The sequence below is a fragment of the Caretta caretta genome, chromosome 1 (assembly GCF_965140235.1).
Source record: "Caretta caretta isolate rCarCar2 chromosome 1, rCarCar1.hap1, whole genome shotgun sequence".
Lineage (NCBI taxonomy): Eukaryota > Metazoa > Chordata > Testudines > Cheloniidae > Caretta > Caretta caretta.
The window spans coordinates 188,531,858-188,559,748 of NC_134206.1; the positions used below are offsets into that span (position 1 = coordinate 188,531,858).

The following is a 27,891-nucleotide window of genomic DNA, read 5'->3' on the forward strand; positions in this document are numbered from 1 at the left end:
ATTCATACTAACAAAACTTTTATCTCCGCTCAACCCCCTCCTAGCCGCCACACGGATACGCAGGAGAGGGCTGGTAAAGCGACATGCACGGCTGCTCCGGCCGCGGCCCTCTCCCCTTCGCCGGGGGCGATCAGCAAGGCCCGTGGGTGCAGTTTAACTCAAGCCAGGGAGAGCGGGAATAACCACCCGGCTGCTGCCGCCACCTCAGGGGAGATCCGGCGGCGGCGGCGGGAGGAGCCCGCGGCGCAGGAAGAGCCGCGCGGACCAACCTCCTCCAGGCCGGGCCCTGCCCAACCGTTTCCGCGCGTGCGCGGCCCCGTCACGCTCCCGCCGCGCGCCGAGCAGGTAAGTGCGGCCGGCGGCTCCCCCCCCCCGCCCCACGCCGGGGACAGCCACGTGGCGAGCAGCCCGGGTAAGAGCTGCAGCCGCCGGCCGGGGGCAGGAGGGGCCCGGCCTCTGGCTGCCCGCCCAGCGCCCGCCGCGCTCCTGCGGACCCGCCCAGGCTGCAGCCCTTGGGCAAGCGCTTGTGTCTCTGCTTCTCCCCACGCCCCCGCCCGGACCTCCCGCCCCCAACCTCCCCAGCACCTTGCGGGCCCTCCCCCCCCATTCCCTGTCAGGCCGCGCTGGGCGGGGACAGCTCGGCTTCAGCGGGGGTGTCAGAGCCCCTGTTCCTTTGTGTGCCCCCCCCGCTGCCGCCCCCCTTCCTCCTCGCCCGGTTGCAGTGGGTGCAGGGGCGCCTGGGGCACGAGTGGGCTGGGCAGGCTGCGGCTTTTAATGTTGATGGAGAATACCGATGTTTGGTTTAAAGCCTCTTCCCCTGGTTTTCGTGTTTCACAGTTGCGCAAAATTATGAGCCTTCCGCCTTTTAAAATCCTCTGTATCAAGTTTTAAATTTTCACAGTTGTTGGAAAATGGGGGGGGGGGGTGGTAGTAATGCTTTAATGACCAAAGACGTTGGGATTCAAGAAGTTAAACCTTTATAAGTGCTGAGGCGCACGCTGTCAACTTCCTGTGTGGAAATAAAGGAAGTAAATATCCTTCACTCAAACTCTGATACCTTTTCAAGCAGCATTTTTCTGTAAATTTCCCTAAAGGATGGAAATTTGTTGCTGGTTTGTGTGTGTGCGCGTGTGCAGGGAAATCGATTTTAGCTACATTAACTGATAAAAATCTGATCTTTCCAAGCCTAGGCAGTAATTATTAAAATGTTCAGTTTAATGTGCTGGAGCTAGAGAAGAGGGGAGTAAAGGATGAAGAATCCTCCCTATTAAAGTGGTTGGGGTGGGGTAGAGGCTTCATGCACAGTTAAATGACCAAGCTATATGTAGACTGCATAATATCTTATAATGATAGCACCTTTCATCCCTTAAGGGTCCCGGAATACTAATATACTTCATACATACAGTACTATTAAAATGCAAGCCCCGCTCTGGCAGAAGGCAGCAGCTAACTGGCACGCAGTACAACAGTGTGGGGACGTTTCAAAACCTGTATTTGTTAAGTTTCATCTGAAACCCCACATTCACATTCGTGCGTGGAATGCTGTTTATCTACCTGGCAAGGCTGAAGGCCTGAGGTGACCTTGCTGGGATTTGATCCAGTATTTTCGGGAAGCCAGGGTGTTTCAAATCCTGAGAGTGGGTTCCACATGACAATTTGATTAAAAAACTAGAATATGAAATTAATATGATATACCTTAGATGGATTAAAAACTGGCTAACTGATAGGTCTTAAAATGCAGTTGTAAATGGGAAATCATTACTGAGCGGGTGTGTTTCTAGTGGGTTCCTGTAACTATCAGTTCTTGGCCCTATGCAGTTTAACCTTTTTTATCAATGACCTGGCAGAAAATATAAAATCATCACTGATAAACTTTGCAAATGACACAAAGTTGGGGGATTGACATATAATGAACAGGACAGGTCACTGGACAGTTGGCCTCTGAGGGGTTGGAGGAGTGAGTCTGGGGTAGAGAGTGTCTGGGGTGGGAGTAGTTGTGGCTGGGCTCTGGTGGGAAGGGCTATGAGTTTCTGGGCTGGAGGGGCTCTGCAGCTGGCCTTGGGTAGAGGGGGTGAAAGTGTCTGGGCCGGGGAGGGACCCCATGACTGGATTCTGGTGGGGAAAGGGGTGTGTGTGTTTGTCCCCCTAGCTGGGCTCTGTGAGGGAGAGGAGAGAAACAGGAACTGGATTGTTGTACAGGTTTCTTTAACTCTCTATACATGGGGCAATTTTTTGTGTATCTGTATTGTTACAGACATACTTGCTGACAGGTATTTTGAATACATTACCAAAATAATTGAAACTGGTACAATTATATAGTGTTATTTTGACAAAATACGCAGAATTTTAAAATATCGTGCGCAGAATTTTTAATTTTTTTGACACAGAGTGCCACCAGGAGTAATATTCAGGTCACTTCTATTTAGTTGCTCAAATGTTTGTTTATAAGCTTACTTTTCTGGACTCTGGTTTTAAAATTTTGGCCTTAATCATTGTTTGGCTTCAGTGATTTAATTCTAAGCAGGAACACTTTAAAGAAATTGAATATCACTGTTTGGATTTGTGTTTCTTGCTCACTTTAACAATAAAGTTATATAGTCTATTGTTCTCCAATCTTCTGTTAAATGAAATCCCTGTCTACAGATTGTTTACCTTAGTGCTGTCAAATGATTAAAAAAATGAATTAACAATAATAGAATACCATTTATTTAAATATATTTTTGGATGTTTTCTACATTTTCAAATATATTGATTTCAGTTACCACACAGAATACAAAGTGTACAGTGCTCACTTTATATTTATTTTTATTACAAATATTTGCACTGTAAAAAACAAAAGAAGTAGTATATTTCAATTCACGTAATACAAGTACCGTAGTGCAATCTCTATCATGAAGTTGAACTTACAAATGTAGAATTATGTACAAAAAATAACTGTATTCAAAAATAAACAATGTAAACCTTTAGAACCTACAAGTCCACTGCGTCCTACTTCAGCCAATCACTCAGACAAACAAGTTTGCTTACAATTTGCAGGAGATAATGCTGCCCACGTCTTATTTACACTGTCATCTGAAAGTGAGAACAGGTGTTCACATGGCACTGTTGTAGCCGGGATCGCAAGGTATTTACATGCCGGATGCGCTAAAGATTCATATGTCCCTTCATACTTCAACCAGAAGATTCCAGAAGATATGCGTCCATGCTGATGACAGGTTCTGCTCAATAATGATCCAAAGCAGAGCGGACCTTGATGGTTCACGTTCTGTAGTTTCCGCATCAGAGTGTTGCTTTTTAAAGACATCTGAAAGCTCCACACCTCATCCCTCGCAGATTTTGGAAGGCACTTCAGATTCTTAAACCTTGGATCAAGTGCTGTAGCTATCTTTAGAACTTTCACATTGGTACCTTCTTTGCGTTTTGTCAAATCTGCTGTGAAAGTGTTCTTAAAATGAACATGTGCTGGGTTATCATTCGAGACTGTTATAACATGAAATATATGTCAGAATGTGGGTAAAACAGAACAGGAGACATACGATTCTACCCCAAGGAATTCAGTCACAAATTTAATTAATGCATTATTTTTTTAACATGCATCATCAGCATGGAAGCATGTCCTCTGGAATGGTGGCCAAAGCATGAAGGGGCATATGAATATTTACCATATCTGGCATGTAAATACTTTGCAACGTTGGCTACAAAAGTGCCATGCGAACGGTTGTTTACACTTTCAGGTGACATTGTAAATAAGAAGCAGTCAGCAGTATCTCCCGTAAATGTAAACAAACTTGTTTGTCTTAGCAATTGGCTGAACAAGAAGTAGGACAGAGTGGACTTGTGGGCTCTAAAGTTTTACATTGTTTTGTTTTTGAGTGCAGTTATGTAACAAAAAAATCTACATTTGTAAGTTGCACTTTCACAATAAAGAGATTGCACTAGAGTACTTTTATGGGGTGAATTGAAAAATACATTTCTTTATCATTTTTACAGTGCAAATATTTGTAATAAAAATAATATAACATGAGCACTGTATACTTTCTATTCAGTGTTGTAATTGAAATTGATATATTTGAAAATGTAGCAAAACATCCAAAAATATTTAATAAATTTCAGCTGGCATTCTATTGTTTAACAGTGCGATTAATCGCGATTACTTTTTTTAATTGCAGTTAATTTTTTTAAGTTAATCGCGTGAGTTAACTACTATAAATCGACAGCCCTAGATTACATTTAAAGTTTCCATTTAAAAACAAGTAAATGTGCCAAGAGGCTGGTGTGATTGGTATAGGTCTTAAAAGTACAGATACTTAAACTTGTTTACATTTGTGTTATTGATGTATCTATAGTAGTAGATTCTAACATTTTCAGCATTTTTACTTCTCCCCAGTACACTATGTGCTACCTTTCTGCCTTTTTAAAGTGTCGCTGCATCGTTGAAGCAATGTGATGAATTGACTTTGTTTTTACATAATGACACGCAAGCATTTTGTTTGCCTAGAAGAGCAAAATAAATGACTTTCAACTATACAATTGCTAGTCTGTAATGAAAGGTTCCCAGTGACAGTATAAACCAGGGTGGATAAAAATCAATGATTTTTAAAAAAAAATCAGATTTTTTTATTTAAATCGGATTTTTTGATAAAATACTTTTTGAGGAAAAAACCTATCTAAAGATATCTTTGAGCTATAATGCCTCTTAATTAAAACTATCTCATCATGGAATAGGGATTATAAATTCTAATTCTATAATATGAGACAATATATTCATGTAATATTTAAGAAAAGTTTTGTAAATGAGTTCCAATAGTTCATGGATTAGGGACCCAATTTTATGGGGTTCCACAGGCTTCTGTATAGATTATTTAGGTTAATCTTTTTATCTACCCAATGGGACTCAGTGCTGAGTCTAGAAGATACCATCAGAGATGCTTAGTTTTGCGGTTCTCAAACTGTGGATTTGTGTCTCCAGAGGTAACATGCTTCTTAACAGCAAAAATGTTTTTAAGTAAATAAATAATATATAGAGGTGAGAAATTAGAAACCTCAACTCTGTTGTCCCTCTGCAAATTTGTGAACACAGAGTCAATCCCTTATAGGGTGACCAGACAGCAAGTGTGAAAAATCGGGATGGGGGGGTAATAGGAGCCTATATAAGAAAAAGACCCAAAAATTGGGACTGTCCCTATTAAATCAGGACATCTGGTCACCCTAATCCCTTACCTCTCTCTAAAAGTGCAAAGTTTCAAAAAGTTCAATGAATAGAACATTGTTGGCTGCGGACTAGATCTGGAGAAGGAGAAGAAGTCTGGAGATAAATGTGAGAAGCGAGGGACATATGCTTGTTTTGTTAAAATATTATATGTTTGCTGTTGAAGAAAAAAATCCATAATACTTAGCGTTGTTGTTTTAGTTAAATAAAACAATTTAAATGTCTGTCTGGTGATGTTCTCCTAATACAGCATGGCAAGAAAATCCTCCAAATACTAATGATTAACCTGTAGAATTGGAGATAGTTCACCTCCCAATGACTTCATAAATAACGGCTTCAGTTACCTTTGGTAAATGAAATAACCAATTATTTTCTGATATAGCTGTAAAACTAATCTGAAAAGTTTTCAAAATAAATCACTGTTTAAAAATGTATAAGTGTGTACCTTCTAAAAATGAAACCTATGTCTATCTCTGAGTTGTGAAGAATATGTATTAAGGTTATAACAACCAACAAGAATGCACTTTTATGTAGAAATCCATTATTAAATTGAGTCTTCCTGACTATTGATTTTTAAATCAATTTGATTTAAATTAAATCCACCCTGGTATAAACCACAAAGCTTGACCGTTTTGCACAAGATCAAAGTGCAGCCTTACAATATATCCCGTTAGAGTGTATAATTCTGTAGGGGCAACAGAAAGGCCTCAGTGTTTTGATAGTTTTAATGCTTTGTTAAGGCTGACACCAGTTTGATTCTTTCCAGTGTAATTTTTTTCTCTTTCCTATAAACTGAGTATTGCCAGTGCCTAGCATTCACAAATCATAAGATTTTTAAAATATAATTGTGTGTTGGCTTGCTTTTAAGTCATAATTTTTTACCTTTAGAGGGAAGCTGCTCATCCTAAATTCTTATGTGATGATCTCAGGTTCAAAATTCAACCTTAAACACAAATGCCTTCCAGTTTGCTACTCTGCTTACACTCTATCTCCTAGGGTGCTCCTGTTCTATCCCCCACCCTAACTAAACAGGAGAGCCAGCTACCCCGTTCACATCTTCTTCCATGTTCCCTCACAGTCTTCTACTCCCTACGCTCACTTGTCCCCCTTATTTCCTTCCCTTTTCCTTGACAGTCCCCTATCCATCACATTGTACTGCGCCCTCCTCAGCGTGTGACTTATCCTCCCTGCCCTTTCCTGAACCCCCTGATTCTTCATAGTTTCCTGTCATGTTTTCTAACACATTCACCTTCCTTGCTGCTCCTACAGGGTCATTCCAGCACCTCCATGTTCTGGCCTTCCAGTGGTTATTAAGAGGCCACCATCTTCCCTGAGGTCAGGCTGGCTTAATTTCCCCCACCCCCACTGGAAGCCATGGGAGGTGTTGGCCATCTTGCCAGCTAAGCCTGTGATATCAGTGCTGCTGACAAAAATTAGAAGCGGCGACCATTCTTCGTAAGGGTAAAACTGTGAGATTGAAGGCAGTCGTCAGAAATAAATGAGGAGCTAGTATTGCCAACCTGAGACAGCCAACAATCATAAATCAACCCTACAGTACCCCCAAAAATGTGAAGCCAGTTGCAGGATTGGGGTCTAAGTGAGCAACAGCTACCTGCAGAGGTCTTTGGGAATCACTAAGTGTTTGTGAGAGGAACTGAGGTGCATGGTACATGTGAATGTTCTCCCTTGTCCCTATGGAATAATTTGGAGGAGAAGGGGAGAATCGGAAAGGAGCTCTTCATGCAGTTTCCCTGCCCCAGGTTGTCATGTATTAAACTGAGAGGGGCTGATCTGGGCCTGTAACCCCTTAGCTGATTTACTGTATTGTTTCTAGTGGCCTTACTTTCTTTATTAACTTTAACAGGAACATGTCGAAGAAAGGAGGGAAACAAGCCGAAACAGAAAGGAAAGTACATGTACCATGTAAACGAGCAAAGGTGGAAGCATCTTGCCCGCCTTCACCTATGAACTATGACAGCCCAGACAGTGTCTTTGAAAGTTTGATCTTTCCCATCGAACAAGAGAAGTTCTTCAAGGAGTACTGGGAACAAAAGCCATTGCTTATTCAGAGAGATGACCCTTCAGTGGCTGCTTACTACCAGTCTCTCTTCCAATTAATGGATTTGAAGGAGCTGTCCAGCCAGGGTTTTTACTATGGAAGAGATCTTAATATCTGCAGATGTGTGAATGGAAAAAAGAAGGTTTTAAATAAAGATGGCAAAGTGAACTATATGCAGCTGAAGAGAGACTTTGATCAGAAAAAAGCAACGATACAGTTTCACCAGCCTCAGAGATTTAAGGTTAGATCTACTGTTGCCCACAGATTGTGGCTCATGTCCTGCTTATTATGTGTTTTTGTAAAATACAAATGCTGCATATTACCTAGCTGCTGTCTTATTTGCCTCAGTCAGGTTGGATGCACAGTGTATATTAGTGTATCACAATGTATCTTAATGAAATCAGGGGGAAATTGGTTTAAGCTGCTGGCCAGCAGGCTGTCAACACCTACTACTTTATAAATGAACTGTCTGAATTAAAACACTATTTCATACTTTGCTCTATGCACCATCCTTCCATGCTTTAGCAAGGGGCATGTCTACAGACTGATCCATGGTGTAAGAAGATTAGAACTCCTCCTTAAAAGCTTGTTTTGTTACCATTGTAATTTAGGGAAGGATAAACACAAACTTAATTATTACCCATCTTTATTTTCGTCTTAAAGTTCACGCACCCACCCCTTCTTGTTTTTGTTTCTGTGTGCAAGTGCAGGTTTTAATACCGGTTCTTTTGAGGCAAGGCAGCAAGGTGTGAAATATTTCCAAAACACTCCACCTTCTTATAAACAAAACACACTAGTATTGAATTACAGCATAATTAGTAGCATGGTCCATTTTAGCAACCGCTCACTCTGCTTTCTCTTTTTCTTACTTTTTAGCGTTCACTGTGCACTGATTTAATCAGTAACCCTGGGAAGGAGAGGATGGTTCCACGTATAGTCTACAAAGGGATGAAATGTCAATACCCTGAGCTGGGTATTAGGCACAATTATGCCAACTTACAGTTTAATTTTGTATTAGTCTCTTGGGAGGTATATCTGTTACAATTGTGCCCCAAATGTAATATCTTGCTTAGGGTGTTTTTGATTTCACTGTAGTCCTGGGGCTCAATGTCATATTTGGCATTTAAAGATGGAGTGGATAGTGCAGTCTAGAGTGTTCGTTGAATGCACATAAATTGATAGCACTCCTTTGCCTTCTTGTAGAAGGGTAGCAGGAAGGCATCCTCTGTTTCAGGCTATTCATTGATTTTGGACCCCGATATGGGTGTAATTCCTTAAGCATGTCGTGTCTGTCAGATGTGGGTGACGGCAGCATATTTTAGAACTCGTTTATGCAATTAATAAAAAGGGTTTAAAAGGAACTAGAGGAATAATGGGAGCAACCTTCTTTGAGAACATACAAGGCAGTAATAAAAGCAGTTTGGATAGCTGCAATGCCAAACCATAACTAAGCTCAGCAATGTTGAGACATTCCATGTTTGGACTGTTTATTGGCATGTTGTGCAGCTGGCATTAAGATTTGGCTTTAGGATATGAGTTAGAGAAATTTCATGTGTGCATTGTATGTCTTTTTTCACCCCCAAACGGAAGGGGTGTTTTGGTGGAGGTATAGTGTAGCGTAACTGACTCTGGTGGGGAGCTATCATTAGGGTTTGAAACTTAGACCATCAGTGCTAAAAGCATGAGACTTTACTGGTTGAACTAAAAGGCTTGGGGTAAAATTTTCACAAACACCTAAGGCATTTAGGGGCCCAAGTCCTATTGACTGTAATCATAGGTCAAAAATCCCCTAACTGCAAGAAGAGCTGATTGGGGAAAAATTAATTTTTTTTTAATGAAAAATATTTTTGCTGGTATTTTGAAACATCTTGACCTGCTCTAAAGCTGGTTGAAAAATGGGATTAATTTATTGTTTTGTGAAAGTTTTCACAAAACATTCTTTTTTGTTGTTGAACAATCAAAATGCAGAAAAGTTTGACGGGCTCTAGATGGAAATTGTAAAAGACTCAAACTTGTCCTATGAACCAATCACAGGGACCCACATTCTCCTAGTGTGGGTTATATTTAGGATAACTGGATAAGCCTGTGTGTATGTGTTCAGGGAGATAAGGCTGGCTTGAGTCTTTCCTTGTTTATAAAGGGTTTGGAGGAAAGTGTGTGTGTTTGTGTTGCGCACACAATGGTTTGACATGAAAGAATCTTTAACTGTAAACCAACAGGTTTTGGCAGTGGCAGTGTAATAATTAGTATTCAACATCTTTCATAGAGTAACTCAACTCTTTTACATTTTGGAGATATTTAAAAGTATCTTCCAACATGTGTCTCTGCAAGTCTGATTTAAAAGCTAAAATACATTTTTTGGGCCTAAATAACAGGGTAATTCCATAACACTGAAGTATAGACACTAGAAGTTCTAACACCAAATATCTTTAAATTATATTTGGAGGCATACCACTAAAAATATCCAGATGTTGATACTAGGAAAGGTTGGAGCGGGCTGAGGGCGGGAAAAAAAACAATGGTCAGAGATTCTAGCTTAGTGTCTTAGAACTGAGTGAATAATGGAAGAACTTACGTTGTTTTCTAAATGTGATTTGATTGTGTTGTATTTGGTATCTTTAGTAACAGGGCTGGGACCTTTTACTCTCTCTTTATGATTCTATGCTGTATAATAGAGACACTATATATATTGATTGCATTAAGATATTATTCACAGATTGATTGACTGACTCTGGTTTCTTTTTCCCTCCCCTTAGCCGCATTGTTTTTAGAATCTGTAGAAATAATAGAGAAATGTAGAAATCTGTAGAAATAATAAAGAAGGGAAGGTAGAGGTACCTTCTACCTATTCTCCATAGCAGTCAGGGCAGCATATCACCTCCAGATTGGCACCTGGCTTGCTGGTTACCTTCACAGCTAATTTTTTTCTGCTGTTCCACACAGCATTCAGCCATGGACATGTTCTAGTGAGGCAACTGGCATCCCTCTCTAGTAGGACTCCAAACTTCCATTGTTTGGTGTAAGGGACTGCGGAAGACTTTGTTACGGCCTAGCTAAGGAACTTCTGCTTTCTTGGAGCTGACAGGTCACTGTAAAACATAAAAAACCAACTATCATCAGCTTTGGGCTGGTTTTGTCTGCCCTGAATGGCCCTTTGCCAGGTGGCAAAAAACCCCTTTTTAAAAAGTACCTAATTATATATTCATGAGCTGTTCCTGTGTACTGCTTATTATGGCTCGCTGTTTGCCTCTTCGTCGGACTCCGTCCTAGGCAAAGCTCCAGTGCCCTGGGTTCCCTGCCTCAGTGACAGCAACACTTGGAGTCCCTGTTGCGGGTGTGTCACTTACCTTCATTAAAGCCAATAACTCGCTGCTTTGCTGCGTGTAGGCCTCGATCTTTCGGAGCACTCCTAATAGGCCTGTGGCCTAGCACAAAACATTTGGCAAACTACCTTTACAGTTTCTCCCATCACTTAAGTTCCTCTGTGTGGACCGATACCATAGTTAGAGTAATACATCAAACATTACTTTAAAAAAAACAAATGCCACACTTGCTTTTAGAAGTAACGTTTATTTGTGGTAATTTCACTTGCTTTCTTTAAAGGATGAGTTGTGGAGGATCCAGGAGAAGCTGGAATGCTACTTTGGCTCTTTGGTTGGCTCCAATGTTTACATTACTCCTCCAGGGTCCCAGGGTCTGCCTCCCCACTACGATGATGTTGAGGTGAGAGAACAAGCTTGCTATCTGTAAATTTACAAGCAGCGTTTCCAAGGGTGGAAGTATGTTCACTTTATGGAAGTCATTAAATGGATCCACTTATTGGATAGCTTTGAGTGCATTTATATGTGGACAGGTTTATGTTCTGTCTAGGTATAGATTTGGTCAAAGTAACAGACAAGGGTTCTTTCATTTTAAAGAAAAGGTATTGAGTAATTTGATGGTAATGTCCTGTGAAATGTGCTTTCCAGAGCTGTTGTGTGGGATTTTAAGTTGATGCCGACAAGCTATAGAAGCTTCCCAGCAGCCTTTGTCTTTCAGTGTAGAAGTGTTACAGCAGTGGTGGTGATTTTAAAAAGTGACAGTCAGGTCAAAAAAATCAATTAAAAACTTCCAGACCTACCTTTGTTACCTAGAATGCATCAAGGGCCTGATCCTGAGAGAGCCTGCTGATTTCATTGGGAGTTGTAGGTGCCTAGCACTTCTTGGGGTCAAACCTTCCAATTATTAAAACTGTAAAAACTTGGAAATCTTCTTTTCTTTGCAATTTCTTCAGCTTGTACAATAGAAATAGACTGGCACACTGGTACTTTGTTTAGTAGCACAACACTAGAGTGACTAGTTTGTAAATGCTGCCAGGGAAACCTTAAATCGAGACATGTCTTCATTTAACTTTTAAAAATAACAAAATCGTTATTTACATTACAATGTAAAAACATTACATTTTATAAAACTTACTAAAAAAACAAAACCTGAAGTTGGGGACTTACGCTGCCTGACTCTGTTCTTTTAGCTGTCATGTTTTAAAAATAAAACAAATATTTTCTAGTTGGTTTTAGAAATATTACAAATAAAAGGCATAAATGTCTCCTCATGAATCAGAGGTTGTTTTTATTTTATTTTTAATTTCACTTCAGATAAATGCATCTAGAAGTTTTGTTTGTTAAAGGAATTTTAGCTGCACACAAACATACTTTTTAGTTACCTAACACATGCAGAATGTACCTCTCAGCTGTCTCCAAAGCCTTCGATAGAATTCAGTGTTCCATTTGGAACTGTTATGCAACTAGCTATTTCACATGCTCTGTGTTCTTATGTGACTGGCAGAGAACTATTTTTGAACTTTATAGAACTCTGGGTGTCACCAGTAAGGCCATCACTTCGACTTTTTTTGTCTTTGCTACCTATCTCTCTCACTTAGTCCCTTGGGTTTTTTCAGAGTTCAAAATTTGAGCAGCTGGAGGTTTGAGGCACAGCATGGCTTTTTGTTGCATATTGTCTTGTGGCCCTTTGCAGGTGTTTATCCTTCAGCTGGAAGGAGAGAAACACTGGCGTCTCTACAAACCTACTGTACATTTAGCTCGAGAGTACAATGTGGAATCAGAGGATCAGATTGGGAATCCAACACATGAATTCATATTAAAGGTACTAGTATTTGCTGCACATGGCTTTCTTGGCTTTGGCTGTGAAACACAATAGTGTAATAACTTTATTTTCTGATGCATTGTTTAAGAAGAATGCCCTGAATGTGTTTATAAAAATGATATTCAGAGCACTGGAAACAGTCTGGCGAAAAGGGCAGTCGGGTATCCTATAGGCAAATTGTAGAACTGGTCTGAAATCAACAAGATGAAATTCAGTAAAGACAAGTACAAAGTACTACACTTAAGAAGGAAAAATCAAATGTACAACTATAAAATGGGGAAAGACCTGCAAGGTGGTAGTATTGCAGAAAAGGATCTGGGGGTTCCAGTGGATCACAAATTGAATATGAGTCAACAGTGTGATGCAGTTGCAAAAAAGGGTGATATAATTCTGGGGTGTATTAACAGGAGTGTCATATGTCAGACATGGGAGATAATTGTTCCACTCTAGTTGGCACTGGTGAGACTGCAGCTGGAGTATTTTGTGGTGCCCCAAACTGGATACTTTAAGAAAGATGTGGACAAACTGAAGTGAGTCCAGAGGAGAGTAACAAAAATAAGAGGTTTAGAAAACATTGCTTATGAGGAAAGGTTGAAAAAACCCGTATGTTTAAACTTGAGAAAAGCAGACCGAAGGAGGATCTGGTAACAGTCTTCAAATACACTAAGGGCTGTTATAAAGAGGACAGTGATCACTTATTCTCTAGAGAGGGACCAGGTGGGTGAGATAATATCTTTTATTGGAAACAACTTGGGTTGGTGAAAGAGAGAGGCTCTCAGCCTGAAGAAGAGCTCTCTACAAGCTCGAAAACTTGTCTTTCGCTAACAGAGGTTGGTCCAATAAAAGATATTACCTCACCCACCTTGTCTCTCTACTATATTGGGACCAAAACTGCAAATAACTGTTCTCCATCTCTGCTGAAGGCAGAACAAGAAGTAATGGGCTTAATCTGCAGCAAGGGGAATTTTAGGTTAGATATTCAGAGAAACTTTCTAACTCTAAGGATACTTAAGCACTGAAATAGGCTTCCAAGACATGTTGTGGAATCCCCATCACGAGATTTTTAAGAACAGGTTGGACAAACACCTATCAGGGACGGCCTAGGTTTACTTGGTCCTGCCTCAGCCGAGGGGGCTGGACTAGGTGGCCTCCCAAGGTCCCTTGCACTCCTACGTTTCTGTGGTTCTATGATGAGCTTCTCTACCTTTTGTGTCAGTCATAAGGCCAAATCCTGCAAGGTCTCTGCATGAGAAACTCATGTTAATGGACTCTTTCCAAGTGTATGGCATTACAGATTCAAGTCAAAACCTGGCTTTGGACGGAAGTAGGTTGTGAGTATTATAAATGAGAAATTCATTGACTTTAATAGAAGTCTGAGGGGTTGTAAGATTTGATCCAGAGTCTAATGAATATAGTTCCTTTTCACTTTCATTTGTTGCATATGGTGGGCCATACTCTAGTACCCTTCATCTCATTAAAGAGTACATTACTCCAGTGGTTCTCAAAGCCGGTCCGCTGCTTGTTCAGGGAAAGCCCCTGGCAGGCCGGGCCGGTTTGTTTACCTGCCATGTCCACAGGTTTGGCCGATCGTGGCTCCCACTGGCCAGTGGGGGCTGTGGGAAGCAGTGGCCAGCACATCCCTCGGCCTGCGCCACTTCCTGCAGCCTGTATCTGTGGAACTTGGTTCTCTTCATCAGAGAACTGTAAGGACTGGTTTGCTACCTGTATCCAACACAGAGCTCAGCTCCATGAGAGTTAACCAATAGCTAATTCAGTTAAATTATTCACCTTTTCATACTGGGGAACACTTCCCCATCTATCTAGCTGGGATCCCGCCTCCCTTTAGCAAGAAGGGAAAGGCAGGTGTGACCATAACCTTTTGTCACGTGTTTGCAACCCTCCTGAGGGTTGTGACCCCCTAGGTTGAGAACCCATGGTCCTCCTAATTATTTCACAGTCCTTAATTTATAGCATCTTAATGTTGATAATGCACTTATGTATGAACCAGTTTTCCCTTAAAGACTTGGGCCCAAATCCTGCTTTGCCTTACTCATATGAGTAGTCTGTTGAAGTCAGTGGGTCTATCAAGTGAATAAGGCAAGCAGGATTTGGCCCTTAAAGTGTTGGTCAGCTCTGACGAGTGACACTGTAAACTGACTTCTTTCTACCCAGTAGATCAGTTCCCCTTTTGTGTATTGTTGAGCACCTAGTAACTTTATTCCCTAATCACCAAAATGATAGTCTAGAGAAAGGTAGATCAGGTAGGACAAATGATTAGCCATTGTTCTTCATAATGTAAGGTCAGGGATATAACCCCCCGCAATTTGACTGATAAGGTTTCTTACCATGCCTCAGGAAACCCATAATTTAGAAAAGCAAGATAGTTCAAAGTTGTTATTAACGAATCATTCTGTAAAGAAGTAATAAACCAATGTTAGCATTTGATTACAATCTTTTCTGTTGTAACTCTCCTGTGGGGAGCTCCCAACGGGGCTAACACATACCGGAGAGTTAGGTGCACTCCTTGTAGGAGGTGCTCCTCTCTAGGTGAGCTAGAACGTAAGTTAATTACTCCACAAGACAACAAGTGGATCCTTTCTAGTTGTGATAGATAATCAAGAGAATTTATTAACGGCAGAGGGAAGCTTGTTAAAAGGAAAGTGAATCACATGTGGTTTACCTATGACAAACCACAGCTCTTTATAAATGGGCAAACATAAGTGATCTTGCTAAAACCTGTGAAATTCTGTAATTGGAGGAGACCTTTAATTCACCTACTTGAAGAAGCCATTTGAAGAGTATTCACTTGAAATCTTTTTTTTTTTAAGACCACTAATCTGCCTAAAGAGTGGTTTGAGCCTGGCAAATAAATGAAATTTAAGACTAAAATTTATTCTGTGTTTTACCATAGTTATTTTATGACTCTCTCTTGGAATACATTGTTCAGGTATTCAGCATTTAATGGGAGAAGCTGTAAATTTAGCCTTATTTGCAGTAGCAGTCACATATCTAATTAAAATCAATTTTAGGAATAAAGTTAACCAAATCCTTGGCAGTGCTTGTGTAACATTTGATCTTGGGAACTGAAGCATGTGGTTGGTGGTGGCATCTTCTTGCAGAGCTGCGCTGGGCCTGAAATATTTTTCTGTGATGCGTTTCTTTTAGTGGTGCAAATTTTTTCTTCAAGGTGGTGTTCCTTTGTCAGTCTGTTCTCTGCTCTCTCGTCTTTATTTTCTGTTATTTCCATTCTGCTAAATTGCCATCACTTTTAAAGAGCCCTTGCTCACAAGGCTTGTTAAGACAGGAGGGTGGTGGGAGGAAGGATGGGTGGTCATTTTTTTAAAGACCTGTTACCAGAACTGCTTAAACTGTGTTTAAAAGTACGTTAGTACCTAGCATAGATGGGTTTTATTAGCTTTCCTAGGCAACTCTAGTTTTTTTCCCTTTCAAGGGTGTTAGGTTGGATCCAGATAGCATTTCACTTGTTTGTCACTCTTCCACTGGCTCACTTTGTCAATGGGCTGATCTCAGTCACTTCTTCATTTTGTGTGTATCTAGTTTAATGTGCATATTGTAAATTTTAATTTGCCTTGACTTCACAAATAATAAGGAAGAATTTAGTTCAGCTCTCAGGCTCTCCATCCTTAAGAGGTCCTCTTTCATCGCTCAGCTATGTGGCATGGAAAGGTGGGTCTATTGTATTGCATGATTTTATATTCAACTGTCAACATTGATATCTAGGGAGTAATTTCTTTATTTTGATAACATTGCAGTAAGGTAGTTACCAAGAGACTCAAATACTTAACTGCTTCTATTTTCTTTTAGCCAGGAGATTTGTTATACTTTCCAAGAGGAACTATCCACCAAGCTGACACTCCTCTAGGGGGATCATATTCTACTCATGTGACCATCAGCACCTACCAAAACAAGTAATTATTCTTTACCACTTTCATAGCGTGGCTTCCTTGGACACTGTTTGGATAAATGCTAAAGGTGACCTAAAATATGTGTGTTTCAGAGAAGTGGTACTGTCTGTTGGCTAGAGCAAAGGCCTTGTAGTTGGGATTCTTGGGTTCTGTTCCTGGTTCAGCCACTGAACTTGCTGTGTGAGCATGGGCAAATACCCTAGCTTTTGTGCCTCAGTTTTCCCATCAGTAATATAGGGATAATACTTTACCTGCCTTCCTGGCAGGGCTTTTGTGAAAGTTGTTGAAAAGGTACTATAAGATCTTCTGGTGAATGATACCATAGAAGTGCAACACTGTAATGAAATCTAAGCCAGTATTCATGTAGGAGTAATAAAGATCTGGGAAAGCAAATCATTAGTTAATTGCTGCATAAAAACATAGCAAGTAGGCGGCTTTTAACAGAATCATTTTTAATTACTTACTTATTACTTATCACCTGGGGACTTTAGGTGGAAGATAAGGTGACAGGTACAAATTCAGTGTTGCATTTTATACAGTCTCTCACCAACTGGAGAGTTTATTGCACATTTCTTAACTCAGAGAATATTAAGCACATCAAGGATGAGTTGTTAGTTTTTCTCTCCTATGCCACCTCCACCAGGCACCCAAACTTGTCTTAGCTGTAAACCGTCCCTTTATAAAAATATCCTCATGCTTTTCATCTACCCGTTTCAGCCTTTCCCCAGAGATTAACTTCCACCTTTGTTTTCTACACCCTCTCCCTGCTGATGCCTTTTCCCACTGGGGGATCGCTGCTATCACTTAACCTGTCTCTCCACTGCTGGCCTCTGATTCAATGGTCGGGGTGAGGAATCAGATGTGGGAAGGATTTCTAGCAGTAGGGGTGTCTCATCCTGCCCATACTCCAAAGCAACACAAACCTAATACACCACCTTTTATAGCTGCTGGAAAACTGAACCCTGGAATAGCACTTCCTACTTGATTCACTGGTGACCATGTAAAATGACCAGCTTTCAGATTTTCTCCACCTGGAAATTGGTTCATGTTCTGAAGGTTAAGATGAAATGGCTTTGAGCAGAGAACATGTCTCTCCCATACAGTGGGTGAGTCTTTACTGATTTACAGTGCGATTTAGTTCTGGTAATCAAAAGTTACTTTACAGTGTGTTTGTTGCTCGTATTATCGAGAGGCAGCATTAGAACCATACTTCCTGACCTGCTTTGGCCTAGCAGAACTCATGCTGTCTTGTCATGGTGCAGATTTTGCTGAGGAAGCTCACTGCTTTATGGATCCACTTGCAGTGATCACTTTTTATGATCAGAAGAGGAATTGCTCAAGTCAGTCCTTACAACTATTATAATATCTGTTAAATAATATTGAAAGAGGAGGATTTACACTGGATTGCATCAGATCCCCGTCACATAACTGCTGAAGGCTTGAGAGGCTGGTGTTGAGTGAACATAATCCATCAGCTATGGCGTAACACAATGCCAGTTCACTGAGTTACTTGAGAAGCAGTACCATCAAGGACCATGTTCCCTAGAGTGTTCTGAGAATGAGCAAGAGGCTAGAAGAGTGCTGTTCCTTTAAGAGGAAAAGTATGACCTAATATTTATCCATGCTCGTCAGGCTATTGGTAACAAGATAGAAGCTTCCTTCACATTCTCTCAAGAATCCAGGCAGCATGGGCAGCAATCTTAGGAAAAGCTACTACTCTGCATTTCTCATGCCTGCGGGTAAAGTGCAGTGATGAGACTGACTATAAATATTAGGAACGTGTGGTACGTGCTGTTTGTTTTGGGGAAAATTTCCAAGAGCTCTTAAAATGCAACAGTCGTCAAAGTCGTATTTTGTGCTCTTCCTAGGCATCATGAGCAGTGTCTCCTGTAAGCGTTGTTTTCCTTGGCTGAGTGACTGAGGGCAATGGAATGAATGTGATGTTTACTTGCAGTCTTAGCTTGTGTTCCACTGACTTCACAGAAAAACAGCAGGATGGGGGTTTGATTATGTAGGCAGTTTAATATGGCTGGATGTCTGCATTCATCAAGTAACATGTATACCCAAGAAGTGGATATACAGAATTCTAAATACACCGCAAGCTGTGTGGTGTTGCACTCTAAACATGTATGAAACACAAACAACTATTATAAGAACACTTAAGGTTGCAAAGTTAAGCACTCAAAAGGAAATGCCAGAATTGAGATTCCTGTGCAACCTTAACTTGCCCCCTTGTGCCTACGCTTCTCTCTGTGCCCAGCCCGTGCCAGTCTCTGCCCTTCCACCCCTACACACTAAACTCCCAGTCAGCTTTTCTTCCTCCTCTTCTCAGTTCCCAGACCCACCTCTTGTCTCCTCTGCATTTGAATCACACTGCTTCTTCCTTCCCACTGCCTGGAAGTGGGGGCTCACTGAAAGCACAGGAGAGAGAGTATCCTTGCTCTCAGTTCTGGTGCCAAGCTCTATCCCAGAGCAGCAATTACAGGGAGAGTCTGCCTTTTCCCCTTTAGATTTGGGCTGAAGCATGCTCAGTTTCTCTGTTGGGATGGTGCATGTGTAGCCAGGTCACACTCGTAGCTGTGAGGGGAGGGAGCGTGCTCTTTGAAGATGGAATCTTAGGAGATTTTAGCTGCTGAAGTCCAAGAAGTTTCTACTGAGCATGTGCAAAGTACAGTTTTTCAGAGGCTTATAACGTAGCCAAATTTAGGTGGATTTTTCATGGGGATGGCAAAAGGCACATCCCCGACACAAAGACCACTCCCTGCTGAATTTCAAATCCCTGCTCCAAAGCATGTGGTCTCTAGAGCATTTCAGAGAAGCGATTTGCAGAATTTTTTAACATGGGCAAAATATATTTTTCCCTATCCTTCATCTTGGAAACAGCTGAACTGTTTTGGTTAAAATTGTTCAAAACAATTCAGTCTGAGGCGGACACCAACGTGGAAAATTTCAGCCCAAATGTTTGGCTAAAGTTTGATAACTTTAATTAGAGAACAGGGTCATTTAACAGGAAATTTTGGGCAACCTTAGTAACAAGCAGCCATCAGCCCTGCCTATTTGTGTGTATGTGCATATATAAACACAAATTAAATTAATGTGGTCCTTTTGAAAATGTGTGTGTTTGCATTACATGTTAATGTGTTTATAAAATTACCTGAAAATCACCATTTTAAAGTTAACTATCTACTTTACCAGTGCGTGCTCTTTCTCCAAGTGTTTTAGTGGCTGAAGATGTCACTCCCTGCCATGTGAAGGGAATCTTTGGCTAGTCCTAATATTTTGGTTGTGGGGTTTTCTTCAGCTTGGAACTCCCAGTATTTCACTGTCCTATTTAGGCTGCTGGCGCTTCAATTTCGTAGTGCATCTCTGGTCTCTAACTGGCTCTGCAGTGTAGCCATGCAATAACGATGCAGCTCATGGAAGCGGGAATTGATTGTTTTTAAAAACTACGGTCAGAGCTGCCTCTGTTTAGAATGTAGCAGAGGCAGGAGGGAAGGGGAAGGTCTAAGATGGAAGCCGCCCCAGTGTTTAATTACTAACATCAGCCAAAGATTCCTTCCCCACATACACCCAATGAACAGCAGCAGTTGGGACACATAGGGAGAAAAAGATGGTAAACTTTTCTGAATCAGAGGTGGTGGCATTATTATTCACGTATCACTTGTATGACAGCACTGCCTAGAGCAGTGGTCCCCAAACTGTGGGGTGCACCCCCCAGGTGGGCACAGAGGAACATCTGGGGGGCAGTGCCGGGGGCCCGGCCAGCCCCTACAAGGGGGTGGGAAGGGAGCGCCACCCAGTCCCAGCTCCGCTCCAGCCTGGATTCAGCCCCCAGCCATGTCCCAACCGCCGGCCCCTGCTCCTGGCCCCCACTCCCAGCCTTGGCTCTGCTCCTGGCCCAGCCGGGGGGAGGGAGGAGAGGGGGACCACTGGTCTAGAGCTTCAGCCGAGATGGCGGCCCCATTGCACTAGCGCTGTTCAGTATACATAGCAAGAGACCATCTCTGCCCCGAAGAGCTTAAATCTAACTAGACAAAACAGGACAAGAGAGGAAGTATTATCATCTCCCTTCTACAGATGGGGAACTGAGGTAGAGGGAGTAAGGGCCAGATTTTTCAAAGGCGTGTAGTCACCCTAGGATGCAGACAGGTGCTTCATGGGATTTTTGAATAGTGTGGACTCCTCCTTGACTAAAGTCCTCTTCTCCAACTGAAACCTTTCAGGACTTAATTATTCCCAGACATAATCTGTGTCAAGATGGACATGATTAAGAGTACAGATCTGTGATTTAGGGAAAATACATTATAGGTGTATAAACCCAGCAACATCAGAGTTCAACATGTTTGTAATTCTTTTAAGTACTGAACTACAACAGTTAAGGTATCCAGACACCCTTAACTCTGCCTTTCAGTGACACCATGCAATAGCCATATTATGAAAGCATTTTAGTGTTTGTAGTCTGAGATTGGTTTAAGCTGAGTTTTTAAAGACATGTTCACTTTTTTCGTCATGGTGTCACTACAGGGAAGAATTAAGGCTGTTTGGGAGTGAAGCCAAGCTGCCCTGAGGGAAGATGTTGGCCCACTATACTTTCAGGAGGCAAAGAAGAGCACCGTGAGGAGCAGGTGAATGGAGGCAGTGGCCATCTTTGCTAAGGGCACCCTGTGCCTGGCTCTCAGAGAGTGCAATGGGAGATGACAGCCATTGTGAACGAATTGTGGAATTTTCGTCAGCCTCTGAAGCAAAAACTTTCAGCTGTGGGAAATAACAGCAAAAAATTACCATTAATCCTAAAAGAAAATTTTCAAATGTAGCCACTGCATAATGGTTCAGTAATTTTTTTGAAAGCTACTCTGTTATTTTGTTATGACCACTGGAGTCAAAGGTCTGACGCTGTGCTAAATTTCTTAAACTTTTCAATTAATTTTAACTCATACAGTAATGGATTTATTCGTAAAGTCTCCGAAAATTCACTCCATGCACAAAGAGTAAGTACGGTAAAGTTGGGAAGGATACCCTGTATTGTTCAGACATAACTAAGAACCTTGCTTTAAGTGCAAATCTAAACTCAACATTAGCAAGCTAATATGCTAATAAAGAGACACTTGCTTTATCCAAGTTAGCTATACATAGCTTCCATTCTATGTAGATGAGAAGCAGCTTAGATAGTGTCTTTGAGCTTTATTTCAGTGTCACCATTTCAGTTGTTTTTGTTTCCCTCCACCCTGCAGTTCTTGGGGAGATTTCTTGTTAGATGCGATTCCTGGGCTTGTGTTTGATACAGCGAAGGAAGATGTGGCTCTACGGACAAGTATACCAAGGCAACTACTGATGGTAAAGAGATGAAATTGTGAGGGGAAATGTAGTATGAACTTCTGTATGTTAAAGAAATGTTCAGGAGAGTGCAGCTCATAGCCCTATTGACGTGTTGGCCCCATTGTGTAGTACCAAAACCACCTCCTTTTGAGGTTTGCAGTTCACCTTCATTTTCAACCCCAAGGAATAGGTCGTCCAGAAGCTGTGTCTAGGTTGTTGAACTGCCCTCTCTACATATCCAACATGTTCCCAAGCTCTGACACTTTCCTCTCAGTCGTAGTGTTGCTTTGGGGTCCCTTTCAGATGCCACCTCCTTCTGGCGGAGTTCTTAGTGATGCTAAGGCTTGTTTTTACTATCGGGGTAAGTTGACCTAAGTCATGCTACTCTAGGTACATGAATAACGTGGTTTACCCCGGTGTCCTAACTGCGCTGAGTCAACAAGATACGCTTTCTGGTCGACTTCCCTTACTCTTCTTGGGGAGTTGGAGTACTGGGGTAGACCGGAGAGCGCTCTGTCATCGATTTAGCAGATCTTCACTAGAAACTTCACTTTTTCATGGAGAAAAAACAGTTCAAAGGGATACTGACAGCCCCAAATGTGAGCACTCTCCTCATACAACTTCAGACTCCACACAGTAGCATGGTTCCCAGCATCTGTAATGCTTTGAGGATTTTGACCTATCCCTTCTTTAGTGAATTAGGATTGTCTCTGATAATTAATGTGGGCTCATGTGTGAGGGTCTCTGTGTATTCAGCAGGTGGATATAGCTGACTCAACAAGGAGATTAAGCAGCTTTCTGAGAAGTCTTGCAGACCAGCTGGAAAACACCAAAGAACTGAGATCCTCTGACATGAAGAAGGATTTCATTATGAACCGATTACCGCCTTTCTTGGGGAACAGCCCTGATCCCTTGGCTCCAGGTTGCATTTAAGTTTAGTATTGTTTCCCTTAGTGGGGGATTATGATTACTATCTGCACTGTGGTAGCATTAGAGGCCTCAGTATGGGAGCAACTCCCCATTCCGGTAGACACTTTGCATTCACACCAAATGCAGTCCTTGGGTGTAAGGCAAGAGACAAGAGTTGGATGCAGCAGACAGATGGGAGCTCAAGGTAGCAATGAGATGGTTATAATTAGTGTAATGAACTGTGATGACCTCATATCAGCTGCCTAGCCATGGCACCTGACTTGGCATGGAGGAAATTTCAGAAGTTTTGCAGCAAGTGCTGTTAAGTGATTAGATCACAAGGAATGCCAGGGTTCCTGCCAATCCTTCCTACCCCTTGCTCTGCCACTGACTGTGTGTGTGAATCCTGGCAGGTCATTTTATCTGTGCTCCAGTTTCAGTTTAACCTTCTGTAAAATGGGGCTAATACCTAACCTTCCCGAAAGGAGGGATGCTGTGAGGCTTAACTAATGTCTGTTGTTGAACTGCTTTGAGATCCATGGGTTAAAGGTGCTGATTGGGGCAAAGTGATAATAGTAAATTTGTTACATATGATTTGAATTTTGAACTGATTACTATTCTATTTAAAATAAGTGAAGCAAATGTTTAATGTTGTGCTTGATCGTTAGAATTACATATTTATTCTGAGTGCATATTGCTTTAACTGGTGGAGGTTGTTGCTAATACACCAACTTGCTGTTGTAGCTATTTGTGTCTGATGAATCTGAGTGTGAGTGTAAACGGCTCAGAATCTGAAAGAATGCTTTTTCCTCCCTGTATTTGAGAATGAGCAGAAGTCAAAAGTAGAGCTATTCATTCCTAGACTTTGTTAAGCTACAGGAAGAAAAAAGCTTAACAAAATTCTCAGCAAAGCATGGTTTAGTTTCCTTCCTTTCTGAAGGACCGTATGTTTTTCTCTTAGGTGGAAAATTACCAAAATTAGACAGCAAAATCAGATTGCGGTTTAAAGATCATGCCATAATTACAGTGGAACCCGATCAAGAAAATTCTGTAAGTCTAATGAAACTGCCTGCATAGACTCCAGATGATTGTTGCTGTGATGTTTGCTGCTTTGTTGTGCTGTCCTGGACTGTTTGTAGGAGTGTTTGTTTAGTTGCCCAGCATCTGATTAGGATTTGTCATGAGATTTCAGTGATGTAATGCAATTCTGTTTTACAATGTAGAGTGTTTTCATTTTGGAGTTCTACAAAGTAGATTTAATCAGGGATTTTGTGTACCATACACAGGGCTTTCACCAGGAATTGGCTAATGGCCTTAGATCCAGAAAAAGCCTGGTACCATATGGTACTCAGATACCTCTTGCTGCTCTTTGGCAAAGAAGATTTGCTTTTGAAACACATTCTTTTCAAGATAGGACATTAAATAAGTCACTTCACCTCTTTGGAGAGAGTGATCCTTACCTCCTTTGTAAAGAGCTTTGAGATCTACTTATGAAAAGCACTACAGAACAGCTAGGTCATATTATTTGTTAAAGACCTTGTGCAAGAGGATGCAGCTCTGTTAACTTCAGTGGGGCAGCCACGCCTACATTATGATTGTAAGTAACCCTCTGTCTCTCCGTTATCCTTGGCCTTGCCATGCTGGCTGTGGGTATTGAGTTGTTCCATGGAGGAGATGGTAACATCATGGTCTCTGATGAGTACTCTTGACACAATGTAAACCAAGGCCTGCTGGCAGAGGCTTTTTCGGAGGGGAAGGGGGTTAGTGGAGAAAGGATCTAGATTGATAGTCTTAGAAACTAATGTTCTGTCTACAGCACAGGTACAACAAACTTCCTTGCCTTGGCAAGCCGTGCTCGGATTGGAGGGTAGCTGACTCTGTCACAGAAACTACTACTTGCAATTGGCAGACAGTTGCCCACAGAATCTGACCAAAGGCCTGAAATTTGTGAGATAGTAACGAATTCAGATCACTTTGGGCCTGTGATGTAGACAAGATACATATCCTAACAAGCCATCTAGTCCTTTATGAAGGCCCTGCAGGATGTGCACCCTGAAGGAAAGTCCATGTTGTAAATAACGTAAGTTCCATTCTGTAGTCTTAACCTATTGATGGCTTTAGTTATGTATCTATCTATGGTCCTTTCAGCCACACGTGGTCAAGGGGAGACGAGATGCCTGCCCCCACGCACATCTAGTCAGCATTGTAGGCTGAAAAACAGAAGTCTCTGAACGTCACTTTTTCAAGACTAGCATTCTGTAGCTTCGTCTCCACTAAAGCAGGTGACAGCTGGACTAGGGTGGGTGGTAAGAGTTCGTGGGTTAGTCTTAAAATGAGCTGCTTAAGTAAGCAGGTAAATAGATGTGATCAAAGTAATTAACTTACACTGTCTTGTGTAATAAATGGTTTTCCTCCTGGTGTCTTTTAGGATGAGCGTCGCAAAGAGATGGCTTATGTCTATCACTCTTTAAAGAACAGGAGAGAGAGGCACATGATGGGAAATGAGGATGATGACACTAATGAAGAAGGGATATCTGAGGTTTGTTGTTTATTTTGTTTAGTAAGATGTTTAGCGTGCTCTATAACCAGCTCTAAATGTGTAACGGGGCTGACTCTACCCCTGCAACGAAGGGAAAGGAATCTCTACAGCTTGTCATGTTTAAATGGCTAATTACCCAAGTTAGGCTTCATGTAGATTTGTTCTGCAAGGCTTAATTCACTTTCTCTTGAGTCAAGATGTGCTGGAGGATTAGCAGAAACTCACTGCTTTTCTCACTCCCCCTTCTATGTGCTCTGCTGCCCTCCCTGTCAAGACTAGTCGGATGTGAGGGGAAGAGGCAGGAGCCAAGTGTGGGTGCACTGCACCCAATTCTAAAAACCAGCCAGAATAGCTGTTTGTTTTAACACTGGTGACATTTCAAATGTTCACCATTAGGTTCCATAATTAACACCTTACTGAGTTAAATAGCAGTGTTCCACCCATAGGTCTTTATTTCTCTGTCTGTTTGCAGACTCTGGCAGCGCTGTTCAAAAGGATTACTCTGGGCAACAGAGCTAGTCAGTTTTGTTTTTTGTTCAAATAATCTCTTACATTCTGTAGAGACCAGACCATGTGTTGGCTCAGTCTGACCCCTGCACTTGGGTTTTGATGTGATTTTTAAAACTCATGCAATAATTAAGTTATGTGCCAACAGAGTGTGTGTGGGGTTGTTGTTGTTGTTTTTTTTTTTAATGTAAACTTCATGAAGACCTCTTCCTTTAGAGAGCCTGTGACTGGTGCTTTTATCGCTATGCCTGAAAGGATCCTTCCTTTCCGGACAATGTTGATGACTTTAACAGTGTGACTAGCCTTTGCTTCATCTGGATCATGTATATTTTACTGAGCAGAGTGGCAATGCCTCTGGGATGTGTCAGAATGTCTGATTAACATAAATCTGAACCAGCTAAAGCTTTGACCTGAAAGAACTGAGAACGCAGGATTCCTCAAAAACAGCTATGTTGTACAAAATATTTAGAGGCAAAAGATACTTTAGGCTATTTGTCTAGCACTTGTTTTTGCTTTGGTAATTGGAACCAGGCTTTACATACGCCCTCATAACTCTTGTATGTGGGTTGTAGAACTTAAATTTTGCTGTGCCACTTCAAATAGTCTCACTTTGATTGGCATTTTAATGTAATAATACAAGCCCTGTTTATACTAGAGAAATTTGGTGTGCTTGACTGCTATCCCTTGTATTTGTAGCAAATAGTGTGTCTATGCTCACAATTTCTTCCCTGGCACACGGGTATCCTGCACTGGCTTTGGAATTAGACTTCACCTAGGCAAGTCTAACCATTGTGTGGGGTCCAAGGCAAGGCCTGGCCCAAAACCCACAATGCACCTGACATTGCTGTAGTGGGGACTCAGAGTAGAACAGGGTCACAGCATATATCCAGTAGAGCCATGGTATGGCGATCCCAGCCTATGCCGCTGATACATCCCTTGAGAGCTCCACTGCAGGGGCAACTGCTGGATTAAAGAGGAAAAAACAGCAAGAAACAAATGACAAGAATGAAAGTGCAGCTCTCCCTGTGCACTCGGCCGAAGGGAGGATGTGGTCCACGGAAAAACCCTCAGGCCCATGACACCTATGCGAGCACAGGTTGTGGCCATCACAACCTACGTACATGTGGTTTTTGAAGTAGGCAGTGGTGCAACCTAAAAATATGAATGAGGTAAATGTATGTGACACCCCCCAGGAGCACTATGTTCCTTTCAGCAGGGATGATAATCCAGATGGTGTTCGTTAACACGTGCTTCATGTTCCCAGAACAGGATACCTACCGTGGATGCTCTGCACTGTTGGTGTTTGCACTTGCATCACATCAGTGCAGGTACAGCAGAGGTGAGCTGCGTGTTAAAACAAACACACACGGTGTTGTGGGAGAGACTTTGTAAAATGTTTCAATTAGGCCTCAATTCTACCCTTCCCTAATTTTTTGGGGGTAATTTCCTTTTTAGGCTCATGGATTACGTTTTCCTTTATCTCACATGGATGCACTGAAGCAAATCTGGAGAAGTGCTACTATCGCTGTTAAGGAACTGAGCCTCAAGTCCGATGCAGAGAAACAGAACCTTGTGTTATCGCTCTGGACTGAATGTCTCATTGAGGTAATCTGAGTCTTTCAAAAATCAGCCATGGTCCTGGAGCCTAACATTTCATCCTTGGAGTACGTACTGACAAAGGACAATCTGATTCCTCCTCTTCCATGGAGCTGGATTTATGCAAGGCTGCCGAGGAAAGGCGTGTGGTTTAATCTCAAAGCAACCTAGGTGGTGGTGCTGTCCCCTACACAATAGCTCAGTGCTGAAAACACTTAAGATGTGGGAGACCTGGCTTCAAATCCCCAGACCAGTCTCTCCCATTGAGGTTGTTCCTCTTAAGTGGCTTTGTACATGCACAGTGGTGGAAATTTAGATGTCCACAGCAGGGGGGAGCAAGAGTTGTCAGGATCTAAATGCCTAATGTGGCAGTGAGGGCTGGATCCACTAAGGGAGTCATTCAATAAGAAACAGGTCCACTGCACTGAGCATCTAGTAAAATTGTGTTGCTCTTCTCACAGGTTTGCCTCATTTACTAAGTAAAACTAACAATAAAAAGTATGACTCAACTATGGTGGCTTTTCTTGGGTAAATGTCTCACTAGATCATAGAATTTGACTGCAGCACAAAGTCAGTCTCACTGGGCTTAATTTTTAGCATAACAGCATTGGTTCTCAAATACTCATCTTATTTTTGCTGATCCTGCTTGGTTCCCCCTTATTAGTGTTGAAAGGGGTCATAGGAGTAG

General features: G+C 41.8%; 1 protein-coding gene across 4 annotated transcripts; it reads left to right on the top strand.

Moving 5' to 3' along the window:
- Nucleotides 1-43: 43 nt before the first annotated feature.
- Nucleotides 44-27,712, top strand: RIOX2 (ribosomal oxygenase 2). Of its 4 annotated transcripts, none has more exons than XM_048869943.2 (10): nucleotides 44-345; nucleotides 7,074-7,509; nucleotides 10,872-10,991; nucleotides 12,282-12,410; nucleotides 16,236-16,339; nucleotides 21,568-21,670; nucleotides 22,409-22,574; nucleotides 23,523-23,611; nucleotides 24,990-25,100; nucleotides 27,063-27,712. In XM_048869943.2, exons 2-10 carry the CDS (start codon nucleotides 7,078-7,080, stop codon nucleotides 27,219-27,221), a joined length of 1,413 nt encoding a protein of 470 aa, XP_048725900.1. In that variant the 5' UTR covers nucleotides 44-345; nucleotides 7,074-7,077; the 3' UTR covers nucleotides 27,222-27,712. The 4 variants fall into 4 exon arrangements, with proteins under 4 accessions (XP_048725900.1, XP_074974176.1, XP_048725878.1 ...); XM_075118075.1 differs by lacking the exon at nucleotides 44-345 and adding an exon at nucleotides 393-412; XM_048869921.2 differs by lacking the exon at nucleotides 44-345 and adding an exon at nucleotides 1,401-1,576.
- The last annotated feature ends 179 nt before the right edge of the window (nucleotides 27,713-27,891 follow it).

Bases quoted from the DNA above. Each gene is read 5' to 3' on its own strand.
- RIOX2 (XM_048869921.2), top strand. From the start codon at position 1,416: ATGCAAGCCCCGCTCTGGCAGAAGGCAGCAGCTAACTGGCACGCAGTA. The intron at 1,577-7,073 runs GTGACCTTGCTG...TAACTTTAACAG, and splicing joins GGCAAGGCTGAAGGCCTGAG to GAACATGTCGAAGAAAGGAG. The intron at 10,992-12,281 runs GTGAGAGAACAA...GGCCCTTTGCAG, and splicing joins CCCACTACGATGATGTTGAG to GTGTTTATCCTTCAGCTGGA.